Source organism: Drosophila melanogaster, chromosome X (genome assembly GCF_000001215.4).
Source record: "Drosophila melanogaster chromosome X".
Taxonomy (NCBI): Eukaryota; Metazoa; Arthropoda; class Insecta; order Diptera; family Drosophilidae; genus Drosophila; species Drosophila melanogaster.
Genome location: NC_004354.4, coordinates 18,390,412 through 18,410,572, shown reverse-complemented (window position 1 = coordinate 18,410,572; position 20,161 = coordinate 18,390,412). Strand labels below are relative to the sequence as shown.

The 20,161-nt window shown below is 43.0% G+C and overlaps 2 protein-coding genes across 7 annotated transcripts; both read left to right on the top strand.

Annotated features, from left to right (window-relative positions):
- The first annotated feature begins 428 nt into the window (after positions 1-428).
- Nt5b (5' nucleotidase B) lies at positions 429-20,075 on the top strand. 6 transcript variants are annotated; one of them, NM_206786.2, is made up of 10 exons: positions 429-689; positions 1,395-1,523; positions 1,714-2,055; positions 2,688-2,776; positions 17,663-17,736; positions 17,811-18,024; positions 18,092-18,238; positions 18,413-18,533; positions 18,607-19,575; positions 19,641-20,075. In NM_206786.2, exons 3-10 carry the CDS (start codon positions 1,969-1,971, stop codon positions 19,776-19,778), a joined length of 1,839 nt encoding a protein of 612 aa, NP_996509.1. In that variant the 5' UTR covers positions 429-689; positions 1,395-1,523; positions 1,714-1,968; the 3' UTR covers positions 19,779-20,075. The 6 variants fall into 6 exon arrangements, with proteins under 6 accessions (NP_996509.1, NP_996510.2, NP_996508.1 ...); NM_206787.2 differs by having other exon boundaries at positions 1,631-2,055; positions 19,641-20,017; NM_206785.2 differs by lacking the exon at positions 1,395-1,523.
- Positions 10,508-11,004, top strand: CG34328 (uncharacterized protein). Its single transcript, NM_001103549.2, has one exon. The coding sequence runs from the start codon at positions 10,551-10,553 to the stop codon at positions 10,950-10,952; it is 402 nt and encodes a 133-aa protein (NP_001097019.1). The 5' UTR covers positions 10,508-10,550; the 3' UTR covers positions 10,953-11,004.
- Positions 20,076-20,161: the final 86 nt, after the last annotated feature.

The window sequence follows — 20,161 nt, the reverse complement described above, 5'->3', positions numbered from 1 at the left end:
ATTATGATGCCTAAAAAATGCTTTTAAAATTTAAACAAAATCAATTGTTAGATCATACAGAGAAATATGTAGCATACATACTTTTATGTATTATTTTCAGTCAACGAACAATTATTATCAAGAAAAAGGAAATAAATGACTTGAGTTAATTAAACTATAGGTCCCTAGCTTATGGCATAGGACAAGAAGATTGTTAATTTATGACAAATAGCTCTTCATATATGGAGACAATTGAAAATATGTTTCACTGCGAAACAAATATTTTGAATTCCACGCATTGCGCGCCAAATGAAAGAGTGCAGCATTGCCAGCATCGAGCAAAATGCCCCATTGTTTACAAACAACTCTCTTTTCTCTTGCTGTTTCTGTTTTGCACTAATTTTCTGAGAGAGAAAATAAGGAAAAAGTAAAACCATCGGAAATTATCGTTATCGTTATCGTAAAACGTCTTCTTCTTCCAGGCCGCCCATTTATTATTGGTTTGATGGAAATCTTGGACAACTTTTGAAAATCGTGGCGCAGTGTGTTTATTATTGGACAACTTTTGAAAACCGTGCGCAGTGTGTTATGAAATCGCGACCGCGTGCGTGAGTCCAAAAATAGCTGGAAAATATTGGAAAATCAAGTGGCTGGAAAGCAAAACCTCGAAACGCAAAAATCCGCAACTTCAAAACTTCTGGCCCAAAGAGGTAACTCCCACTAAGAACTGCCCAATTTTGTTGTTGTTTTTTTTTGAGTCGTGTTGTTGTTGGCGCTGTCCAATGGACACGGGCATACATATTGTGTATTTTTAGAGCCCCCGCCGGCGTTACTTTTGCCCTTTTGCCCATCTGCCGGCCTTTGATAGATCGATATGTGGCACTCGCGGCGGGGGTGTCATGTGATTTTGTTTGCCGGCACCTTGCAGCGCCAACAAAAACGGCCACAACAGCAACAACAACACGGGCCAACAAACTTGTTTTCTGCAATTACGCAGCGAAAAACAAGATAAATTAGCTTAATCAGCGGTTGCCATTGGAAGTGCACGCACCGAGCGAGAAAAATATACGTAGCCTACTTTCGGGCCCACCCACAAATTGCTAGCTTTAGAAACATAAACACTGGGTACGCATAAAAAACTCAACGCGTGCCATTATTAACTTAACTTAACTATTCAGATAAAAATCCAATTATTGCGTGTTAATTGAGGAATATTCAAAAACTTGACACATGTGCATCAGATGAGAGTCCAGACAACATCTTTGTTGCCCGAGATTTAGATAAGGCTGTGCTATTTTCATTCTAAAATAAACTGAATAACAAAGGTTTTTATTTACACTCTAATAATACCCCTTAAATTTGCAAAATACTATAATCTATTCAGCTTTCAGTATAGTACAGATTTTATTATGTAGTGGCACCACCAAAGAGTTATTATTATTATTTAAAAAAAAACACCCAGTAACACTATTTCATATTGATCGGATTAATGTTCATGCAATCAAACTAATCAGTCTTATTCTGAGCAACTTAATAAGTATCAGGTATGTATGTACATATGCATTTGCATCAATATCAATAGAATTAAATCCCAAATCGCTTGATTGCTTTCCCACGCTGACAAACACACACACACCGATGCATTTTTTAGTTTGTTCCCACACACACACACGCACACACATGCTGTTTAAGTTGGCAATGAGAAACTTACGCCGTTTAACAAACACTTTGCAGTACCACCGCCAATTAACAAGCAGATCCGAAACAACAGACACCTTTAGATATCCAAATCACATTGCCCAAGTGGCAATCGTTAACGACTCTCGCCGACTGTCACTAAAATCGGGCGAAATACCCAAACACGGCCAGGGCAGCCAAACCGCCCCTTCAAGGATATACCCCATCCACATTGGTGCCCCAAATTGCCAGCGAAGCAGGAGGAACAAAGGCAACCGTAGGCTAAGTTGCTCCTATGCCAGTTTAGGCAGAATGCAGGCCACGCCCAGCGAAGATGCACAGCCGCAGGATCCGCTCAAGTCCTTCGAGAGGGACTTTTGCGACCTGCCGCCCTACCAAGTAAGTACACTGAGCGAAAGCGGCGGGAGAAAGCACACTCTTACGCTAGAAAACAATATTTTTCTCAATAAATGCACGTTTTTAAGCAAAAAACTTTCAAATGTTAAAATTACAAAATATCCAAAGAGTTTTGTAATATTTTTGTATATATGGTTTAAATTACCATGAACAGACGTTCTTTTTAATTGATGTGGGCATTAAGCATTGTAAAAACAATGTATACGTACATATATAATTTAAACATTATTTTTGTACACCTTTTCTATCTCAGTGTTGAAAAAGCAGGAGGTGAAGATGTAGCTAGACAGCAGCATATCAATCAGTTGCAGCAAAACTCATTAAACTTGTGCCAATTGCGTCAGTCAAAGAGGGTTGGCCAGAGTTGCCACCCCACTTCATTATTCAGCACTCTTTCCTTTGCATTCATATATTATTGTTTTTGTCCTTAGCACTTTGATTGCTTTGCCTGCACTGCCTGCGTTCTCAATTTTCAGCCTCATTCCCACTTCTCTACTTCAATTTTCCTACTTTAAAATTCGCAGCGTGTGTGTGAGTGTGTACGTGTGTGTTTTATGTGGTAGTAAACCGATCAGCCTACTCTCATTAATTTTCCGCTTTTCGACTACTTTCAGTGCGAGATGAGTGATTCTGCGCCCAATACCCCAGGACCCTGTTCGACATCGGCTCTGCCCAAAAAGTATTACCGCTATGCGGCCCACAGGTGAGTTGCCCAAAAAGAGTTGCCAAGTTACCGAAAAGTAGGTCACTTTTAATGGGAGAACCTGGGGAAGCCCAGTCCGAAGGAACAATAACGGTATAGAAATCCAATAAACAAAGCAGTGGAGAGCAAATCCAAAGCTAAGATTACTACACAGACAAAAAACGTTACTTAAGCTGTAAATATTCATTGTTAAAATTTAAAAGAAGCGAATTTCCAAAGGTATAGAAATCTATCGGAATACCACTAAAACTATCTTAGTTATTATAAAGACTTGTCAAAAAGGTTTGATATTATGATGTATATTTCTTAAACCTATTTTGCCCAGTGTAAGCGATGTTTTTACCTAAGAGAGATTTCTCGCATAAACCACGGTCAATGCCAAGTGCGAACGCTTTTCCACTGCCTTATCGTCTTATCTCGCAGCCAAAACAACAACAAGCGCAAAACAGCGACCAGCTAGTTAATCCACACGAATCGGGGACATTCGCTTGACAACCTGACGTTGATAGTGCCGCCCTCATTAGTCCAATTACGAATTCAGGGTATATAGGGCCAGGCTGTCCTGCTGTAAAGCACTAAAAATATCGCAAATTGGATGTGCGCCTTCGAAACGCTGTAAGGCAACCTGGCGTATGGGCAATAAAGTTGGGAACCAACTCACAGATATCAAACATAGCGTAATTCAACTTTTCAATTTAATGTATTTTTAAGCAGAGTTACTTAAAAATGCACATTGTTAGTTTACAAATCTAACAAATCAGAGATAATTCAATTATCTATTTTATATTATAATATGACATTATCTTGTAAGGTATTCACTTGTGAAGGAAACTATCCTTTTAAGCAATTATAGGGTATGCGGGTATTCGTGTTGTTATTCTACTTACGCCAGACGTCTCTTTTGCCATTTTTGTTTTTGCTGATTACAATATTTTGTGACGCTGTCCATTATCGCCCGGTTTTAGTGGCTTTTCGTCGGCGGGGGGGAGGAGGGGGTTGGCCCAACCAAAGGGGTGGTGGTGGGCGCCGCGGACGGGGCTGTCTGAATTGCTTGTTAGGCGTGAATGCAAGTAGATGCAAGTGAGTGGGCACTCGGAGCCACTCGAGTGTCAGCTGCAACTGCACTGTGCGTTTTATCTCTGTGTGAATGTCTGTATGTATGTATGTATGTATACATGTGTTTGTGTTGACATTGACACGATGCAAAGTGCAAGCTATAATTTTCAAGAATTTGTAACTCTGTATTCGGCCGAGACGCCTCGAAAAGCTGTTATGCGAGTGGGCAGTGGGAGAAAGGTATATTTATGTTATGTAGTACTCGTATGTACATGTATGGCAGCTGGGCTTATCGATAACGATCCGCGTCCAAAGTCGCCTTAAATGGAAGATGAAATATGGAGTATGGTGCGTGGTGTATGGTTTATGGTTTATGGTTTATGGCAATGAATATGCAAATGCCAGATGAAATATTTATGAAAACCGCGCCTCGCCCATCAACATTATAATTGGTGCCACAATTAATGCTCACATATCGCTGCGAATGTATATGGTGGGTTTTTGTATCGCCATGTCTTGCTGTTTATGCTGCTGCCATTCGAAGGTGTCACAGGGATTTGCATATGTGTGTGTGTGCTTATAGAAAATCGAATGGATTTATGGGCTGTCAATGGCGCTGCTAAATGGAGAGCGTGCGATCGAATCTATCTGTATCTTTATCTGTATCTGTGGCTGTGTCGCCCAGTGGAATCTTAGCGAAAAGTCAAAAGAACGCACAAAAAATTCCACTTAGCCAAGTCGCGAACCCCCACGCATTAGCAGGTGCACTGAAGAAAAAAACGTGCGTAGTATATGAAAAGTATTATTTCAATGATAACATATGTACCAATAATATTACAAGCTAATGCCAAGTGGAACAACATTTACCGCTTACGTTTATTATAATAATCGAATTTTAAAATACTTAAGGCTTTTCTCTCCATCTTTTTAACTCAATTGAACTAGTTGCCTGCTGGGGACGTGGGCGCGTTGCCATAAATAGGAAGAGTGTGGCATTTAGTACAGATGCGGGCACATTTGTATATCCAAACAATATTACTTTTGCATACAAATCTATTCCGATTAGCTATTGTTTTCATTTTATATTTTTTTTTATATTCTAAACTAGCTTGGAAGGACTGTAGTTGAATTGAATCATTTATAAAATATTAATTTGAGAATATACTACAGCTAATATATTACTTCGACTTTTTCTCTCTGTGTAAGCCACTTGTTTTCGCCGGGAAGATAAGGAAATAGTTGCAGAGCTATTATTTGCTCCACCTCAACTGTATGCGTGTGTGGCTAAGTTTTGTGTGCATAATTTCATTTCTTTGCCGCTTTCCAAGCATTTCCAATCCAAGACTGACACACTAAAATTTCCATGCGCACAAGTGGGTGTAGTCATTGTTAGTGGTTTGGTTTGGCTTATTCGTGCTTGTTTGGCCATAGAAGCTATTTTCGACTGAGCAAGCAGCGCGTGAAGATAAACCGCAGAGCTGGCGATGGGAAGTGGGTGTGTCGAAGCTTCGACACCCTGTACACTGAGCAGGCATCGCGATCACTTTGGTGACCATACGTGCCCCTCTATCTAGACGTCATTCGTATGCGGAGTGTATTGTATTATAAAAAGCAAATTTGTGTTTTACGACCTAATTTGCTCATATGTACATATTAGTTATAAACTGAGAAAAGAAAGCTAAGCAAACGAAGATTACTTTTCATATGATCACAAAAAAGTGCAATGAAGTCAATAAAACGCTGCCTAAACACGAGAGTCATAGAAATCATAGAAAGAGCTCGCTCGTTTGCTGTGTGAGTGATCGCGCGATCGATTATTCCCTAGCTGAGTAATGGGTAGCAAAACAAAGTAGAAAACATTTTGTATTTATTGCATAAAAGGCATCAAAACAACAACTGAACGAACGGTCTACGTTGACACCGTCTAAAGCAGCAACAACAAAAGTGAGTGAGTGTGTGTTTGTTTGGAGGCGATGGGGGCATGGGGGATAGCTAGACACAGAGAGAGAAAGAGGGAGAGCAGAGCTTTCGACGCCGACGCTCTGCCTTCAGTATTGAAAACGGAGAGAGTTGGGTCTCGACCCCCGCTCTCTCGCTCTTCGGCGCTCTCATTTGGCTCTGCCGCCGCTTCCTTCCTCCATTTCCACATTGCACTTTCAGTTGAAATTCGAACGTTGACCGAAATCGTTCGGAATTTTATTTTGCCATCCAAGTGGAAAATCCGAATTCGCATCCGAATAGGAATCGTAGATACGAAATCCCAAATTGTCAGTTTTTTTTTTTTTTTGTTTTTCTCACTCGAAGAGTTTTCCAAACGATCGATCAGTCAGATTCATTCCAACTCCAGATCTTGGTGACGTCGTCGTCCGCCAAAATAACAGCTGATAAGATACTTATCGCTGCTGGTAGCCCCCACAACCACCCCGCGCGCCTACCGACGTTCCACGCCCACTGGGCGAAAGAGCTTAATCAGCAGCAGCGACGCGGCGCAGCATTTGTGGCCTTGTAATCCGCGGCAGCTCCAAGATGCCACAGCCAAAGCAAAACCAGCAGAAACAGCCACAGCCACAACAGCAAAAGCCGCTGCAGAAACATTCCAGCACCAGCTCCACGATCATCGCCAAGCCGGAAAAGGAACGGGAACGCACGCAGACGATCGGCGAAACCGACATGGATCAGTCGGTGCTCAATGGACTGGCAGTGGGCGCAGATGGAACCGCCGGCTACCATGGTCACAAGCGAGAACTTGGTCACAGGTGAGCAGATCGCTGGAAAACACGATCCGTTGATTCCCAAAACATAGCCGCTAATCCTGATTCAGTTTCCAAAGAAATTGGAATCATTATTAACTGGATGTAACCGTCCAGATTCTCAGAAGATTTTCTTGCAAGTCATGTTCTTGTAACCAATTTCATGGTTACAAGAAAATCCGCCAACTATCGCTGACTATTTATACCGTCGTACTCTCTCCTTCGTTAAAGTTTCTTGATATCAAAGCAAACGTTTAGAAATTCGGAGTGCTTAGTTCCAGTTTCCAAAAGAATTGGAATCAATATTGACTAATATTGACAGAATATTTTATTGCAACTAATGTATATGTAATCAATCGCATGTTTTCAGAAACATGAGTCAACTATCGTTATCTATTTATACCGCTATACTCTGTCCTTCGTTGAAGTTTCTTGATGTCAAAGCAAATGTTTGGGAATTCAGAGTGTTAAGCTCATAAGGAGCGATATTAGTAGTAAACAATACTAGATCAATTCAAATAACTCAATTCGAACTGGTCTTTGATCACAAATCCCAGGTTAAATCCCGATCGATCGGTAATCAGGTTTATTATTTTATAATCAAAATTAAAAATGATGTTTTCGATTAGTACTAACGTAGACTCTAACTTGATTTTATTATCTTTTTTTCATTCCTTCAACATTCTGCCCTTTGTTCACTAGCAAATAATGGTTCCTTTGTGTATCTATGCTAATTACAATGCTATGCTACTATGAAGGCTTAATACGAACATTACATGCTGTTCTAAACCTCATTGAAAACGTATGTTCCAGAATGAATCATTCATTTCGGATGTTTCTGGAATGAGCATTTACTTCTTTGTGCCAGTGCTTTGACTACTGAATTAGTTTATACGATTTTACTTAACATATATGGCCAATTTTTGAAATGCCCTTAGTGCGAAAGTCCCGAAATTGAGCAATTGAATACACATAATATAGCTATACGCTATATACCCTGTAATCTTGATGGAAACATGCCGCCTTATCTTCTTCTCACTGTGACTCACACGGACTCCGGATTAGTAGTATTTATGCATGTATTATATCACCTGGCGTATTTATTAGCATGCCAATTTAGTGCAAAAATACATGGCAAACCTTTGGCTATATTGTCTGGTTTTCCGAGCTTTCAACAGAGAGATACACGATGCGTGCTCTTATCGCTGTTATTTCGAGAAGTCTTCTTGGGGTCAAGCGATGGAGATGAAGATGTGTGGCAGGGATTGGGGCAATGGGGCTATGTGACAAGCCCAACTGCTGTTTACAGTTATGAACATGCGCCCTTGACAATGCCACAGCAGCACTGTTCTACATTTAACCCCCCTCCCCATTTAATTGGCAGGCTGCCTAATTGCTGCCGCTCTTCCACCGACCATTTCGTTTGCCGGCCCAACATTCGATCATTTAATTTCGGTATATTTGATTTCCTCGCTTGTGTGTCAATTAATGCAAATTTCTGACTGTCAACGCTTAGCCAGTTGACTTAATGAGTCGCCGCCAGGCTAATCTCCGCCTGCAATCAGAGCAGTTGGCCTGGGCTCGTTGCTGATGCCTCAATCATTATCGTTTGGGCTAAATTGGCATATTTATGTTGCTCACTGCTCGTTTGGCAAAATGTTTCTCGAGGCGCCGCCCCATCACTGCGCTTAACCCTTGGCCGGTGGCTGGGGCTTAATTCCGCTGCAGCTACGTGACCTGCCACCTCTGCCCCACGGCTCTTAGCCCATGCTCCCTTTGGCGCTTTCGAATGCAAACAATGTTACCCGCTGCCCCACTGCTCCGCCATCGCACCACTGCGCTCGTTCTTTTTACCTGTCTCTCGGCCAACTTCACCTTTAGCCAGCTTCCCATGATTGTCTTAAATCAGACATGACCTGCTCTCCTCGAGCTCCTCCTCCGTTCGCCTCTGCGGAGGTCACGTAGCTGGGAACTTTTATTGCGTAGCCGGAAACGGAAACGCCGCGAACATTCACGACAGGCGGAGGACGAGAGTGGGCTGTGGAAGGGGGGCGTGGCATGGCCATGGAAATGAAGGAGAAAGAGGAGCCACTGCAGCAGCAGCCACAGCAGGAAAAACTTTAATGCAATTTGCATTTCATTGAAATTCACATGGTAAATTTATTTTAAAACGAGCAAACACACAGATGCCACTGGCTTTTCCAATTTTCCCCTTTTAATTGTCGCAACTTTTTGGCCAAACCCATTATTATTATCATTTCAATTGCTAATTTATGCACATATTCCAGTGCACTTGCTGCGAAAAGGGTGTGTTAATAAGAAATTTTCCCTGTTCGAGGAATATATTTAACCATTGTTTTTACTACATTTTAATAGGCCGAATGGTAATATGCAAAAAACACATTGTGTGCCATGGTTGGATTATATATGCTCATCGCAAATCTGCGTTATTTTAATTTGTAGTTTTAATTCACCAATTTTAGAATGTAATTTTAAGTGGGGATATAAAAAGCAAACAGTTTTAAAATCCTTTTACATTTACGCAGCTTATTTCTGGCGTCGGACAAATATGAATAGAATATCAATATTAAATAAAGAATACATATTCTCAGCACAAAGAATAAAGAATAAATTCAATCGGTGCGCACAAAGAACTTCAAGAATGTAGACATTTAGAGACTTAAATTGCGTTGCTGGCAAATAAGAGAAATACATTGTGTTAATTCATTAATAATAACTTTGCTAACTCATAAGATAATTCCTTTTTGCAAACATTCAAGCACTTGTGTTTTAAGCACATCTCTATTTAACTTTATTTATACAAATACAAATGGCACACTCTTTTTCGTTTACCGCCGACCACACAAAATCGAAATCAAAGTCAAGGTCGTTCCGGACCACGCCCCTTCGCCCACCGTAGCTGATTATGTTTTGATTGGACGCAGGCTAAATTATTTGATTAATGAGAAATGCCAGAAAATAAACAAAATTTGCGGCAAATGTCACATTTGCAAATTGGAAAATCCTCCCATATTTGCACCAGCAAACGAATATATCAGCGTTAATAGATACATACATAGATACATTTGTATGTATGTATATGCATCTGTGTATTTTGTGTTTTTGGCCGCCCATTACAGATACAATTGTATAGAGTACACCCATTTTGTGGTCAATGTAGAATTTAATTTGGCATTTCGTTCTCGATTATGTCGCGACTTTTGTTTATGACTTTTATGCAAACTGACAGCAGATGATTAGTGGGCGTGGCCCTGTGCACTCGATGACCTTGATTCGCCTTGGCATTGCGTCATTAAAATGCAAATGACATTTTGCTCCTTCGACTAAGCGGAGGCAACGCGTGCAGAACGTGTAAAAGGATCCTCCGCTAGCGCAGCAGCAGAAACAGAAGCTGGGACGCTTCAACTCCTCCTCCGTCTGCCGGTGCAAATAGTTCTCGAACAGTTGACAGCGACTTGGCATTCAACAATGTTCCAAACGCGTGTCTTGACCGGGATTGCGGTTGCTGCTCACTCGAATAGCTTTAAGTTGTCGGCTAACAGCTTTAGCTTCAATATTTAAGCGAGGGTCACATTTTTGGGCGCAACTGTTGTACTGTGAACGCTGGTCACTCTGGGAATAGCGCCTTTCAATCGAAAGTCCTTTTAAATATACTTAAAATATTCAACTTGCCATTTCTGTGGTACATTTCATTCAACCTGCTATTTTATAAGTATATATAGTTTTATATATAACATATCGTTTTGAGATGGATTTAGAAGACTTCTTTTTTGAGTACCTAGCCAATATTAAATTTTCGTAACTGTGGCAATATAGTTTTCATGGTTTACTCCACACTGGACCCCAATGACCCTGTAGAATCAAACCCAGTTATTCCACTTGGTCACACTATCTTTTTGTTTTTGACAATTATAAGAAACTCGAACCGAACGCATCGACTAGACTAGATGATTGTGTTCCCATTCAAGAATCGCCCATCCAGGCAGTTACCGCTGTACGAACTGCCTGGGAGGGGTCCTGTCCTATTGGTGCGCCACTATAAGTACAAGCCCGCCTTCCGTCCCAATGCTCAGGATCCCGTTGCGGAGCCATTTGATCCCGTGAGGAGCGTACTGAAGAGGACGCGCACCAAGCTGACGGGTCTGCTGCACCACTTCAACATAGTGAACTCCATAGTGGATGGGTCCCGATGCAGACGCAATCCCTTTCACCTCGTGGTTCCGATGGACATGCCATATGAGGATATCGAGACTGATATGTTAGATGGCATCCAGGGTTGGTCCGATATCGAGGTCTCCGACGAACCATCCGAAATGCAGGAGGACCGACCAACAGAACTTGCAAACTGAATGACCAGTTGCCTTGAAACGAGGCTAAAAATAAATACCAGGACTCCGAATCTATCGGCTGCTTTTTTCATGTTGTGCCAAAAGGGGGGAGGGGTCTCGGAAATGTGATTAACCTCAGCACAATGCAATTTGATTAAGTTCGTTTAGATCAAATTAAACGCCACAGCATCGCTGGCGTGGATGCGGGCCCATTGCTCAGCCCTTGCTGCCTAATTAAGTCCACCGTATTCACATGCTAAGCCGCCCTCAATCAATTTCGGCGACCATCCATTCATCCACCCATCCGCCCATTCATCTATTCCCATCCCCACCTCCATTCATCGGAACCCTTCAGCGGTCTGCCAAGGTCGCACGCGATGAAGCCCCCTGACAATGAAATTGAAAGTGTTTGCCGCAGAGTCGCCTTCGTTGCAAAAAGAAAAAAAAGCAAAAACATAAAAGTAGAGAACTGATGAATGGAAGAGCGAGCACCATCGAAATGGTGTGCCACGCAGCACTACGATAGGTACGGTTCCAAGTGGATGGTGCCCATGCCGGTGTCCGGCGTAGAACTCGACTCTCGACTACGGCGGCTTGTTTGGATTACGCTTTTTTCGGAGGGGGCTCAGTTCGTGTTCGCCTCGAGCGCAGTCCGGGCGATTTTCTCCGCTTTTTGGTGGCCAGGATTCGATTATAGTGCGTCTGTGCCAAGATCTCCCTGCTCCTAATCCGCTCACCAACTCCCCAGCGACTATTTCTTTTTTTTTTTCGAATGTCTGCAAGTGTGCTTGTGCGTGTGTGGTTGGCAATTAAGGTCTTAATTAGACGTAAACTCGTGTCGGAAGTGAAATGCGAATTGCTTTGTCACAGTGCTCCGGACAGGCTACACTGGTCAGCAAAAGTTCGGAGAGCTCGCAGGTTCGGAGAGCTATGCAGAGTTTTTTTTTTGACAGACTTAGGAGTGAGTAACGGGGGGCTCTCGCCACTGATGATAGGTAGATTCATATCTATGCAATATTTTAACAACTGAAATGCGAGAAGATATTGAATGTAAACTTTGCTTTCTAAAGAATATCAATCCAATCCATTGACTTGCCACACACCTGCGTGTGTTATAGGGAAATCCCTGTCTGTGGCATATGTAAGTGGACTCAATAAGTATCGTATAACTTAGAGAGGTATTTCTGTTGGCCTGCCCCCCAACAATTTCCATTTCCGGCTGTCCAGTGTAGCAGCAACACATGTGCAGCTCTTATGTCCACAAATGTGTTTGTGCGTGCTGGGCACTGGCTATTTGGTTTTGTGGTTATGCTTATTAAGTCAATTATCGCCCAATTGCGCCGCCCTGGACCACGTAGGTGACCGCTGCTCGTTGGTCGGGGGCTTTGATGATGGGATACTGGATACTGCCCCTCCAGCTACTCCTTCTCCTCCGGCTCCACCAGCCTCTCCTGCTCCTCCTGTCCAGCATCTCGTGAGCCTTGTAGCCACACCTCGGTTGTTTTTGTTTGGCATTTTGATTTTAATTGGAGCCGAAACACCAAAGGACGCCTATAAGATTCTGACACGACCTTGTGGCTGAATTGAGTTTTCCGAAGTGTGTTTGTGTGTGTGTGTGTGTGTGTGTGTGTGTGGTATTTGGGTAATGTAGAGGGGGCTTACCTTTGGCCTTGTAACAGAAATTATTGATACGCTTATAATTGAATTTAAAGAGCCCTCACTTATCAATTGAGAGCCCGGCGATGGAAAGAGCTTAGCATCAACAATCAGAGCTTCTTGGCACTGATTGATAGCCCAGGGATTTCTAAAACAAAACAAAACAAAAAAACTTGTATTTGGAAAATACAATAGTAACTTTTATTTGCCTTTAAACACGGAAGTCCGAATATTATCTTTGCAACTTTAAACATTTTTACACTCTGGTTAAGAGCTCTTCATTCTTTCTTCATTCCTGGTTTAAATCTAATTAAATGATTTGGTTACTATTTAAAAATACCTGAAATAGAAGCTACTTCAATTGCAACCATCAAAAGTCGTTGAGTGCCCTATTAGCGCTTTTGCGCAATGGTTAGTGATAGGTTTATCATTATCGATGGCCTGTTTGCCCGGGCGTTAACTGAACGTATAGAATAGAATAGAATAGAATGGCATGGAATAGAGCAGAATGCTGCTGTGCTGCTGCTGACCTGACCCTGTAACCCCACCTGTCGATGATTGGCTGCCAATTGTTGTCGCCTGGTGCCTGTATTGTGCCCCACAGTCCATTTGTCCAGTTATTGTGCCCCTGACTCGGGTTTTGTTTCGCCTCCAAAAGGGGCAGTGGCACGTGGCAGCTGCAGTACGTCAGCAGCTGGACCTGAAGTGTCTCGATAGCCAGCTTCAGTGGGTAGAACAACGATGGTGATGATGATGATGATGACGACGATGACGATGGAGGGCTAGGTGCCATTTGTTGATGATGTTCTAAAATAGAACTGCAACAGTTTTACTATGGGGATTACGTAGCATGACGCATACGCAACGTTGCCCACCAAGCCAGCACGTGTCCAAACAAGCGGGCTAAAAACACATATATAGTATATCAAAAACGGGGGAATAATGGTCAGTCAATGGAGCACGGGATGGGAATTGGTAACCAAATTGATAAACTTGCATTGCCATGATATGAATTTTGATTTTACAAGCGAATGCAATTTGGCCATGGCCAATTGGGTGGTGGAGGGTGGTTGGCTCGTTGAGTTATGGCCATTATGTGCTCCCTGGCACGAAGTGGCGGGGCAACAGAATCAGCTAAATCTAATCAACAGCAGCAGCACATGGCACAATAAACCTTCTGTTGCTGCTCCTTTCGCTGCTGTTGATGCAGCAAGGACGTGGACAACTCCACTTGACAATCCTTGACGGGGGCAATCCAGACCAACTGGCAGGGCCAATCCTATGGAGGGGAAATGGCAAAATGCGAAACTAGTACAGCGATAAGAATTCGGCCATAAATTCCCATTTTCGACAGCCAGCAGAAGAATAAGAGGGAAATTCGCACTTGAGCAAAGCAATTTCCACCGACCATCGACCACTCTTAGCACTTTACCCATTTTCATTTCGCTGTCCGGGAGCAAGTAAACAAGTTAACAATGCATAATAATAACAACTTGAGCAACGGCAACTGTGCTGGAACTTTGAATGCCACTGGCTGCTCCCGAACTGGGGATTCCCCGGCTGCAAGTGACAGTGGCAATGGCAGTAACAGTGGCATGTCCCAGACAGCTGTCATGGACACTAAGATGCCGCCAGGAGACGGAGCAACTGCAGCCACTTCGAAGGCGGCCTTGTGGTGGCCACTGCAGCAGCCACATCATGCGTAAGTCTAACTGGAACTTGAGCACAGTGGCCACTCGTTGCGGAGAACTAATGCAAATCGTAGACTATTTAATTTCTCAATAGTTATTTTAATACCGGTAATAACCCGAGTTAGGCATTTATTAGGAAAATTAAGAAAATAGTAGTGAATTTGTACAAATATTCGTATATATTCGAGGAAATCCGTGGTTCTTTTGTAAATTTACGTATTATGCTTAAAGAATTAAGCTGGCTTTCAAAATACATTCCATACTTTTCAATCTAGTATGTACTGTAATGTTGAGTTTTGAAATAGCCAATTGATTTGTGCAATTCAAGGACAATTCACATACACTCTTTTACGATTGTTTGTCGATCAATCTGATGATTTTTGATACGAAGTACTAGGATACCAACATGGCTTCAGTTATGATGTTGCCCAGAATCTTTCGGCTTATGAGCTCACAATGCTTCCATACATGCAATGATCTAGCGCTCTTAGAGACTCACATGATGAGGAGGTCCTAGTCGAGCATTTTCTGCCACCTTTCCAACTTCGGCCATTATGATCCTGTTTTCACAAATCACAAATCCTTGAAGCAAAGTTAGCCAAGAATCATAAAACGGAAGGATTGCTATAAAACTTTCATAGCTCGGTGCAAATCAATCAGATATCTGTATTCAATGCCCTGATTCTACGCTTGTAGTTAAATATATTATAAATCTGTTATTCCATTACCAATACAATTTGCGTATTTCACAAAAAAACAAAAATGTGATTAAACAATATTATTCTCCTCCGAGGCCCGCCATTCATATTTTGCTATTTGCCAGCATAGGCACATTTTCGAAAGGTACAATGTAAGCGCCCCGATTTGTTTGGCCAGTGTCAATGGACCGATTATAATAAAAAAAATATAATCAGCTAATAACAAAAACAAAAAAAAAAACCACCTAGTATTCTCAATGTGCACTGTGTGCGAGAGATGCTAATGTGTACCGATGACCTTTCGTCGTTCGGAAAACGTTGATCGCATCGCCTGGCGTTGTAAACAAAACACTGGCAATCAGTTCGTTGACGCACTTGAGCATTCCGCCAATGGAATTGAGTGCTCTGAAATCGCAAAACAGAGTTTCGCCTTTTTGTTATCAATGCAAATGGAAGGCAAATATCCATTCCATAACCGCCTAGGCAACCGTACATAATATGTATGTCTGTGCAGAACATGCGACTTTTCTCGCAAACATTGCTCATACGCCGCGTATAACCATTAAAAGGCGAACCACAGGCAAATGATGATGGCAGCCACGAAATTACATACGAGTATCTCTGTCAACACAATCAATAATCTGGGCACTCAATCTAACTATTTCACTATTTCCCAGGCACTGGCTGCGTATTTTTAGATCCGCGGAATCCGCGGTCGCAATTTAATTGACGCGCAATCCTCTGGCAGTGACAATTAACCCATACAGGCGGCGGATTAGCGAAATTTCATTTATGCACATATTGGCCTATTTTTACCACCGAAGATCTCAAATTAATCCGTTTAGTCACCTCTCTGTTTTTAAGTTTTTTGCGGAAACATTTGATGCATCCCGCCAATGTGGCAAATCTATGCCTTTTGACCTCGAATTCCTGATGGTTGCCGATTGAAAATTTAAATGCCTACGAAACACTCGTTGAATAATGCCGAATGTGCATTTTGCAATCATTATTAAGCCTATATTACTGATATAAGCTAATTAGCCTCTTCTCTCAAGTGAAAAAAAAGAACCTAAAACATTTCACATGAAATTTCACTACTAAATTTGGCGTATCATCTTAAAGCTTTCGTCGATTAAGAGTCAGCAAAATTCTTGGCTGGAAAATTGGCAAATCTGCCTTTGAGCTGGAAAATGGGAAATTTAATTATTGCTGCGAAATTCGGTGGCCTTTTGCGGCGTGTGTTTTGTCTCAGATTTATGCATTCTGTTCGAATTTGGGTTGACAAAAGCAACAAAAGGGTCATGCCAGCAAACCACGACCAAGATGAACCAACAAAGTTGGCCAAAAGCAAGGGAAATTGGTCAGAAGAGGCAGGATGAGGCGGGATGTGGAGCATGCCGCAGGACACGGAGCCCCGGAGCGGATGCAACTTTTTCGCTTATTTGGCAAATGTTCAAGTGGACCAGGATTGCCAAAAAGGGACAGCAGAATAAATAAACGCACAGCATGGACACCCAGCACATATAAAAAACGCTCCCCCGCCGCCCCACACTTCTTTCGCAAAAAAAAAAAAAAATAAAGAATCCAAAAAAGAGACACTGCAGATTAGGCCAAAAAACCGAAACTGAAATGCTCTTTTTGCCCGACTGAGAGACGGCGGTGGTGTTGGCATAATCCCATCCCAGTTATGATTAATCGAATTATTGATCGGACCGACATTAAAAAGTATTCAAAATATGTATGTAGTGTTCGGTGGGGAACAACAAAGATGGGAGCATGAAAAGTGAATAGTTTTTCAACCATGATAAATCGAGTACATCGAATGACCCAATTCTGTGCCAAAAATGGAAAATGGAAAACCCCAAAAATGAGGGTATCTCTCAAAACATTTTGTCCACGCTCATCCCGCTAATGAGTTTTTTCCGCAAAGAGGCGTGGCACCAACCCACATACACACTCACACACACATCCGTACACAGTCTGTCGAAGGCGAAAGGGGCGTGGCAGCCCGAGCCGCCCACAACAAGTTTTCAACACTAATTGCTGACCGCAGTCGAAGCCGCGGCGAATTGAGACCGAGCAACGCCTTTGGCTGGCGGAAAATGGAAAAGCCTGAGGGCCCCACGCCACGCCGCCATCAAAGAGCCACAACAAAGTTGAAAATTGAATGTCAAACGATTTTCACGCCATTTCCATGCGCCAGTTATTTGCACTCGAGGCAAACTGATGCTAGTTTTTCACGCCGTTCTCCATTCGCGATTCCCCGCCAATTTGATAACCCATTGACTCACTTAACCGATCGAATGATCAGCCAAATCGATTAGTTTTCTAGACTGAAAACATTATAGAATCTATCTACCTGATCTTATATATAATAAGAACAATGACTGATGAAAATGTGCAATAAACATTGATATAAACTCAATTAGCAGGTGATAATTGGCATTGAAAATGAAATGAGGGACAAAATTAATGATTTATACAATATTCATATAATTTGAAGAAGAATCTTATCTATAATAGTAATAAGTATTGGTGGAAATTAATATGAATAATGTAATATTCTGAAATAGACTAAAATTCACAGTTTATATTGAAGTTTTGTAGTGGTGGTAACTTTTCCTTCTAAGCCTAAACGTATGCAACATAATAATGTAAATATTCTGTTGTTTCTTTTTATAAACAGAGTGTTTGTGAACAGATCGCTGCATTTGGAGAATATCAAGTACTATGGCTTCGATATGGACTACACCTTGGCAGGTGGGACACCGATACTAACCACACATCCATATACCACATATCCGTATAATGTTGACCATCTCTATTCCGAACAGAGTACAAGTCACCGCAGTATGAGCAGCTGGGCTTCAACCTGGTCAAGGAGCGCCTGGTCTTCATGGGCTACCCCAAGGAGATCCTGCAGTTCGAGTACGATCCCACCTTCCCAGTACGCGGCCTGTGGTTCGACACTCTCTACGGGAATCTGCTGAAAGTGGATGCCTACGGCAACATCCTGGTCTGCGTTCATGGCTTCGAGTTCATCAAACAGTGAGTGGAGTGAACTTAAACTTATCGCGAACGCACTGACGTGATCCCCTTCCTTCCCTTGTTTTAGTCACCAGGTGTACGAGTTGTATCCCAACAAGTTCTTGAAACTGGACGAGTCGCGTGTCTATGTCCTGAATACTCTCTTCAATCTTCCTGAAACCTATCTCCTTGCCTGTCTCGTCGACTTCCTAACCAACAGCAGCGACTTTGTGCGGTAAGTTTGAATCGCTTGAATGGAAAATATTGCTCCTGCTAGCTTTATAAACCTTTTGATCTTGCATTTATCTGAAAAGATATATGTATCTGTGCCTTCTGGTCTACTCCCTGGTCTATTGCTGCTCTATTCCCCTTTCTCTACTTTCTCCTACTCATTCTTTTCACCCGACAGCGTTGAGCGCGGCATCAAAGCTGGCGATTTACTTTTTACCTACAAGTCGATTTTCCAGGATGTGCGACGTGCCGTCGACTGGGTGCATTCCGATGGCGATCTGAAGCGTCGCACCACTCAGGTGAGTTTACTGCACCTAGATCATCTTGTGAAGATCGTCCGTTTTAATACCACTATACTATACTATCAACTAGAATATGGCTCACTATGTGAAGAAGGACGAGCGTTTGCCCACGGTCCTTTCGCGAATCCGGGAGTCGGGCGCCAAACTCTTTATGCTGACCAACAGCGACTATACGTACACCAACGAGATCATGACCTACCTGTTTGATTTCCCCCATGGCGCCACTCCGGATGAGCCGCATCGCGACTGGAAGACCTACTTCGATGTGATCGTGGTGGATGCCCGCAAGCCGCTCTTCTTCGACGAGGGCACCGTGCTGCGGCAGGTGGACACGAAGACCGGAAGCCTGAAGATCGGCACACACGTTGGACCCCTGCAGCCGGGTCAGGTTTATTCCGGTGGCTCCTGCGAGCTCTTTACCAAGTTCATCAATGCCAAAGGCAAGGACGTGCTCTATGTGGGCGATCACATTTTTGGCGATATTCTCAAATCGAAGAAGATTCGAGGCTGGCGCACCTTCCTAATTGTGCCCGAATTGGTGAGGGAGCTGCACGTTTGGACGGATGAGTGCCAGCTGTTTGCGGAGCTACAGAACCTGGACATCAAGCTGGGCGACCTGTACAGGGATCTCGACTCGAGTGCCAAGGTCAAGCCGGACATTTCGCAGCTGCGCACGTGCATCCGCGATGTGACACACAAGATGGACATGTCCTACGGTATGATGGGCTCACTCTTCCGCTCCGGCTCGCGCCAGACCTTCTTCTCCAGCCAGGTGGTGCGATATGCCGACGTCTATGCGGCCACCCTGCTCAACCTCATTTACTACCCATTCTCGTATATGTTCCGAGCTCCGGCCATGCTTCTGCCCCATGAGTCGACGGTGGCCCATGATCAGGCCCATCAGCCGCCTCCGCCACTGGGCCCTGTTCCTGTTCCGGCTACGGGAGCCGCATCGGTGGCTGCCTCGCCGGATGAGCCGGCTCGCATTTTGGCGGGCACCGCCGAGCACGTTAAGGACCCCAAGGACTTGCATCGCGCAGTAAGTACTTGCCAACTATGATTATAATCTAGACCATTGTTAATCGAATCTTGTTCTTGTTCCAGAGCTCCATTGTGCACACTCGTCCGTCGACGCCCACCGTGGTGACCCACACCCATGACGAGGACTATTCCGAGGAGGAGGAGACACCCAGTGGTGCCGAGTCTTCCACAGAGGCTGTGCGCGATGCCTCCGAAGACTAGATGATGCCACAGCCGCCCTTCTGGAATGGAATGTTTGGATCAACGAATTTTATTCTCAAACTTCCCCAATGCCCCCATTAGCCTTGCAAACCCTTACCCGAAATCCACACCGTGGTCGAAGCAATTATGAAACGTACGATTTTCCCTGGCGATTTTACCCAAGCACAGATATGTGAAACTATATACCATAACCGATATATATATATATACATTATACATTATAAATTAGCTGGTTCCATACATATAATGTGTCTTTTTTTTTTAAAAATGAAAACCATAAATTGCTGTAATTGAATGAGAACAATTCGTTTTGAATAATTCATGAGTGGTGTGAAAAGCCAATTGGCTGGGAAACTTTGTAGCATTGTATTTGGTAACTAGTT

Bases quoted from the DNA above. Each gene is read 5' to 3' on its own strand.
- Nt5b (NM_167615.2), top strand. From the start codon at position 1,678: ATGAGAAACTTACGCCGTTTAACAAACACTTTGCAGTACCACCGCCAA. The intron at 18,534-18,606 runs GTGAGTTTACTG...ACTATCAACTAG, and splicing joins TGAAGCGTCGCACCACTCAG to AATATGGCTCACTATGTGAA. The intron at 19,576-19,640 runs GTAAGTACTTGC...TTCTTGTTCCAG, and splicing joins CCAAGGACTTGCATCGCGCA to AGCTCCATTGTGCACACTCG.
- CG34328 (NM_001103549.2), top strand. From the start codon at position 10,551: ATGATTGTGTTCCCATTCAAGAATCGCCCATCCAGGCAGTTACCGCTG.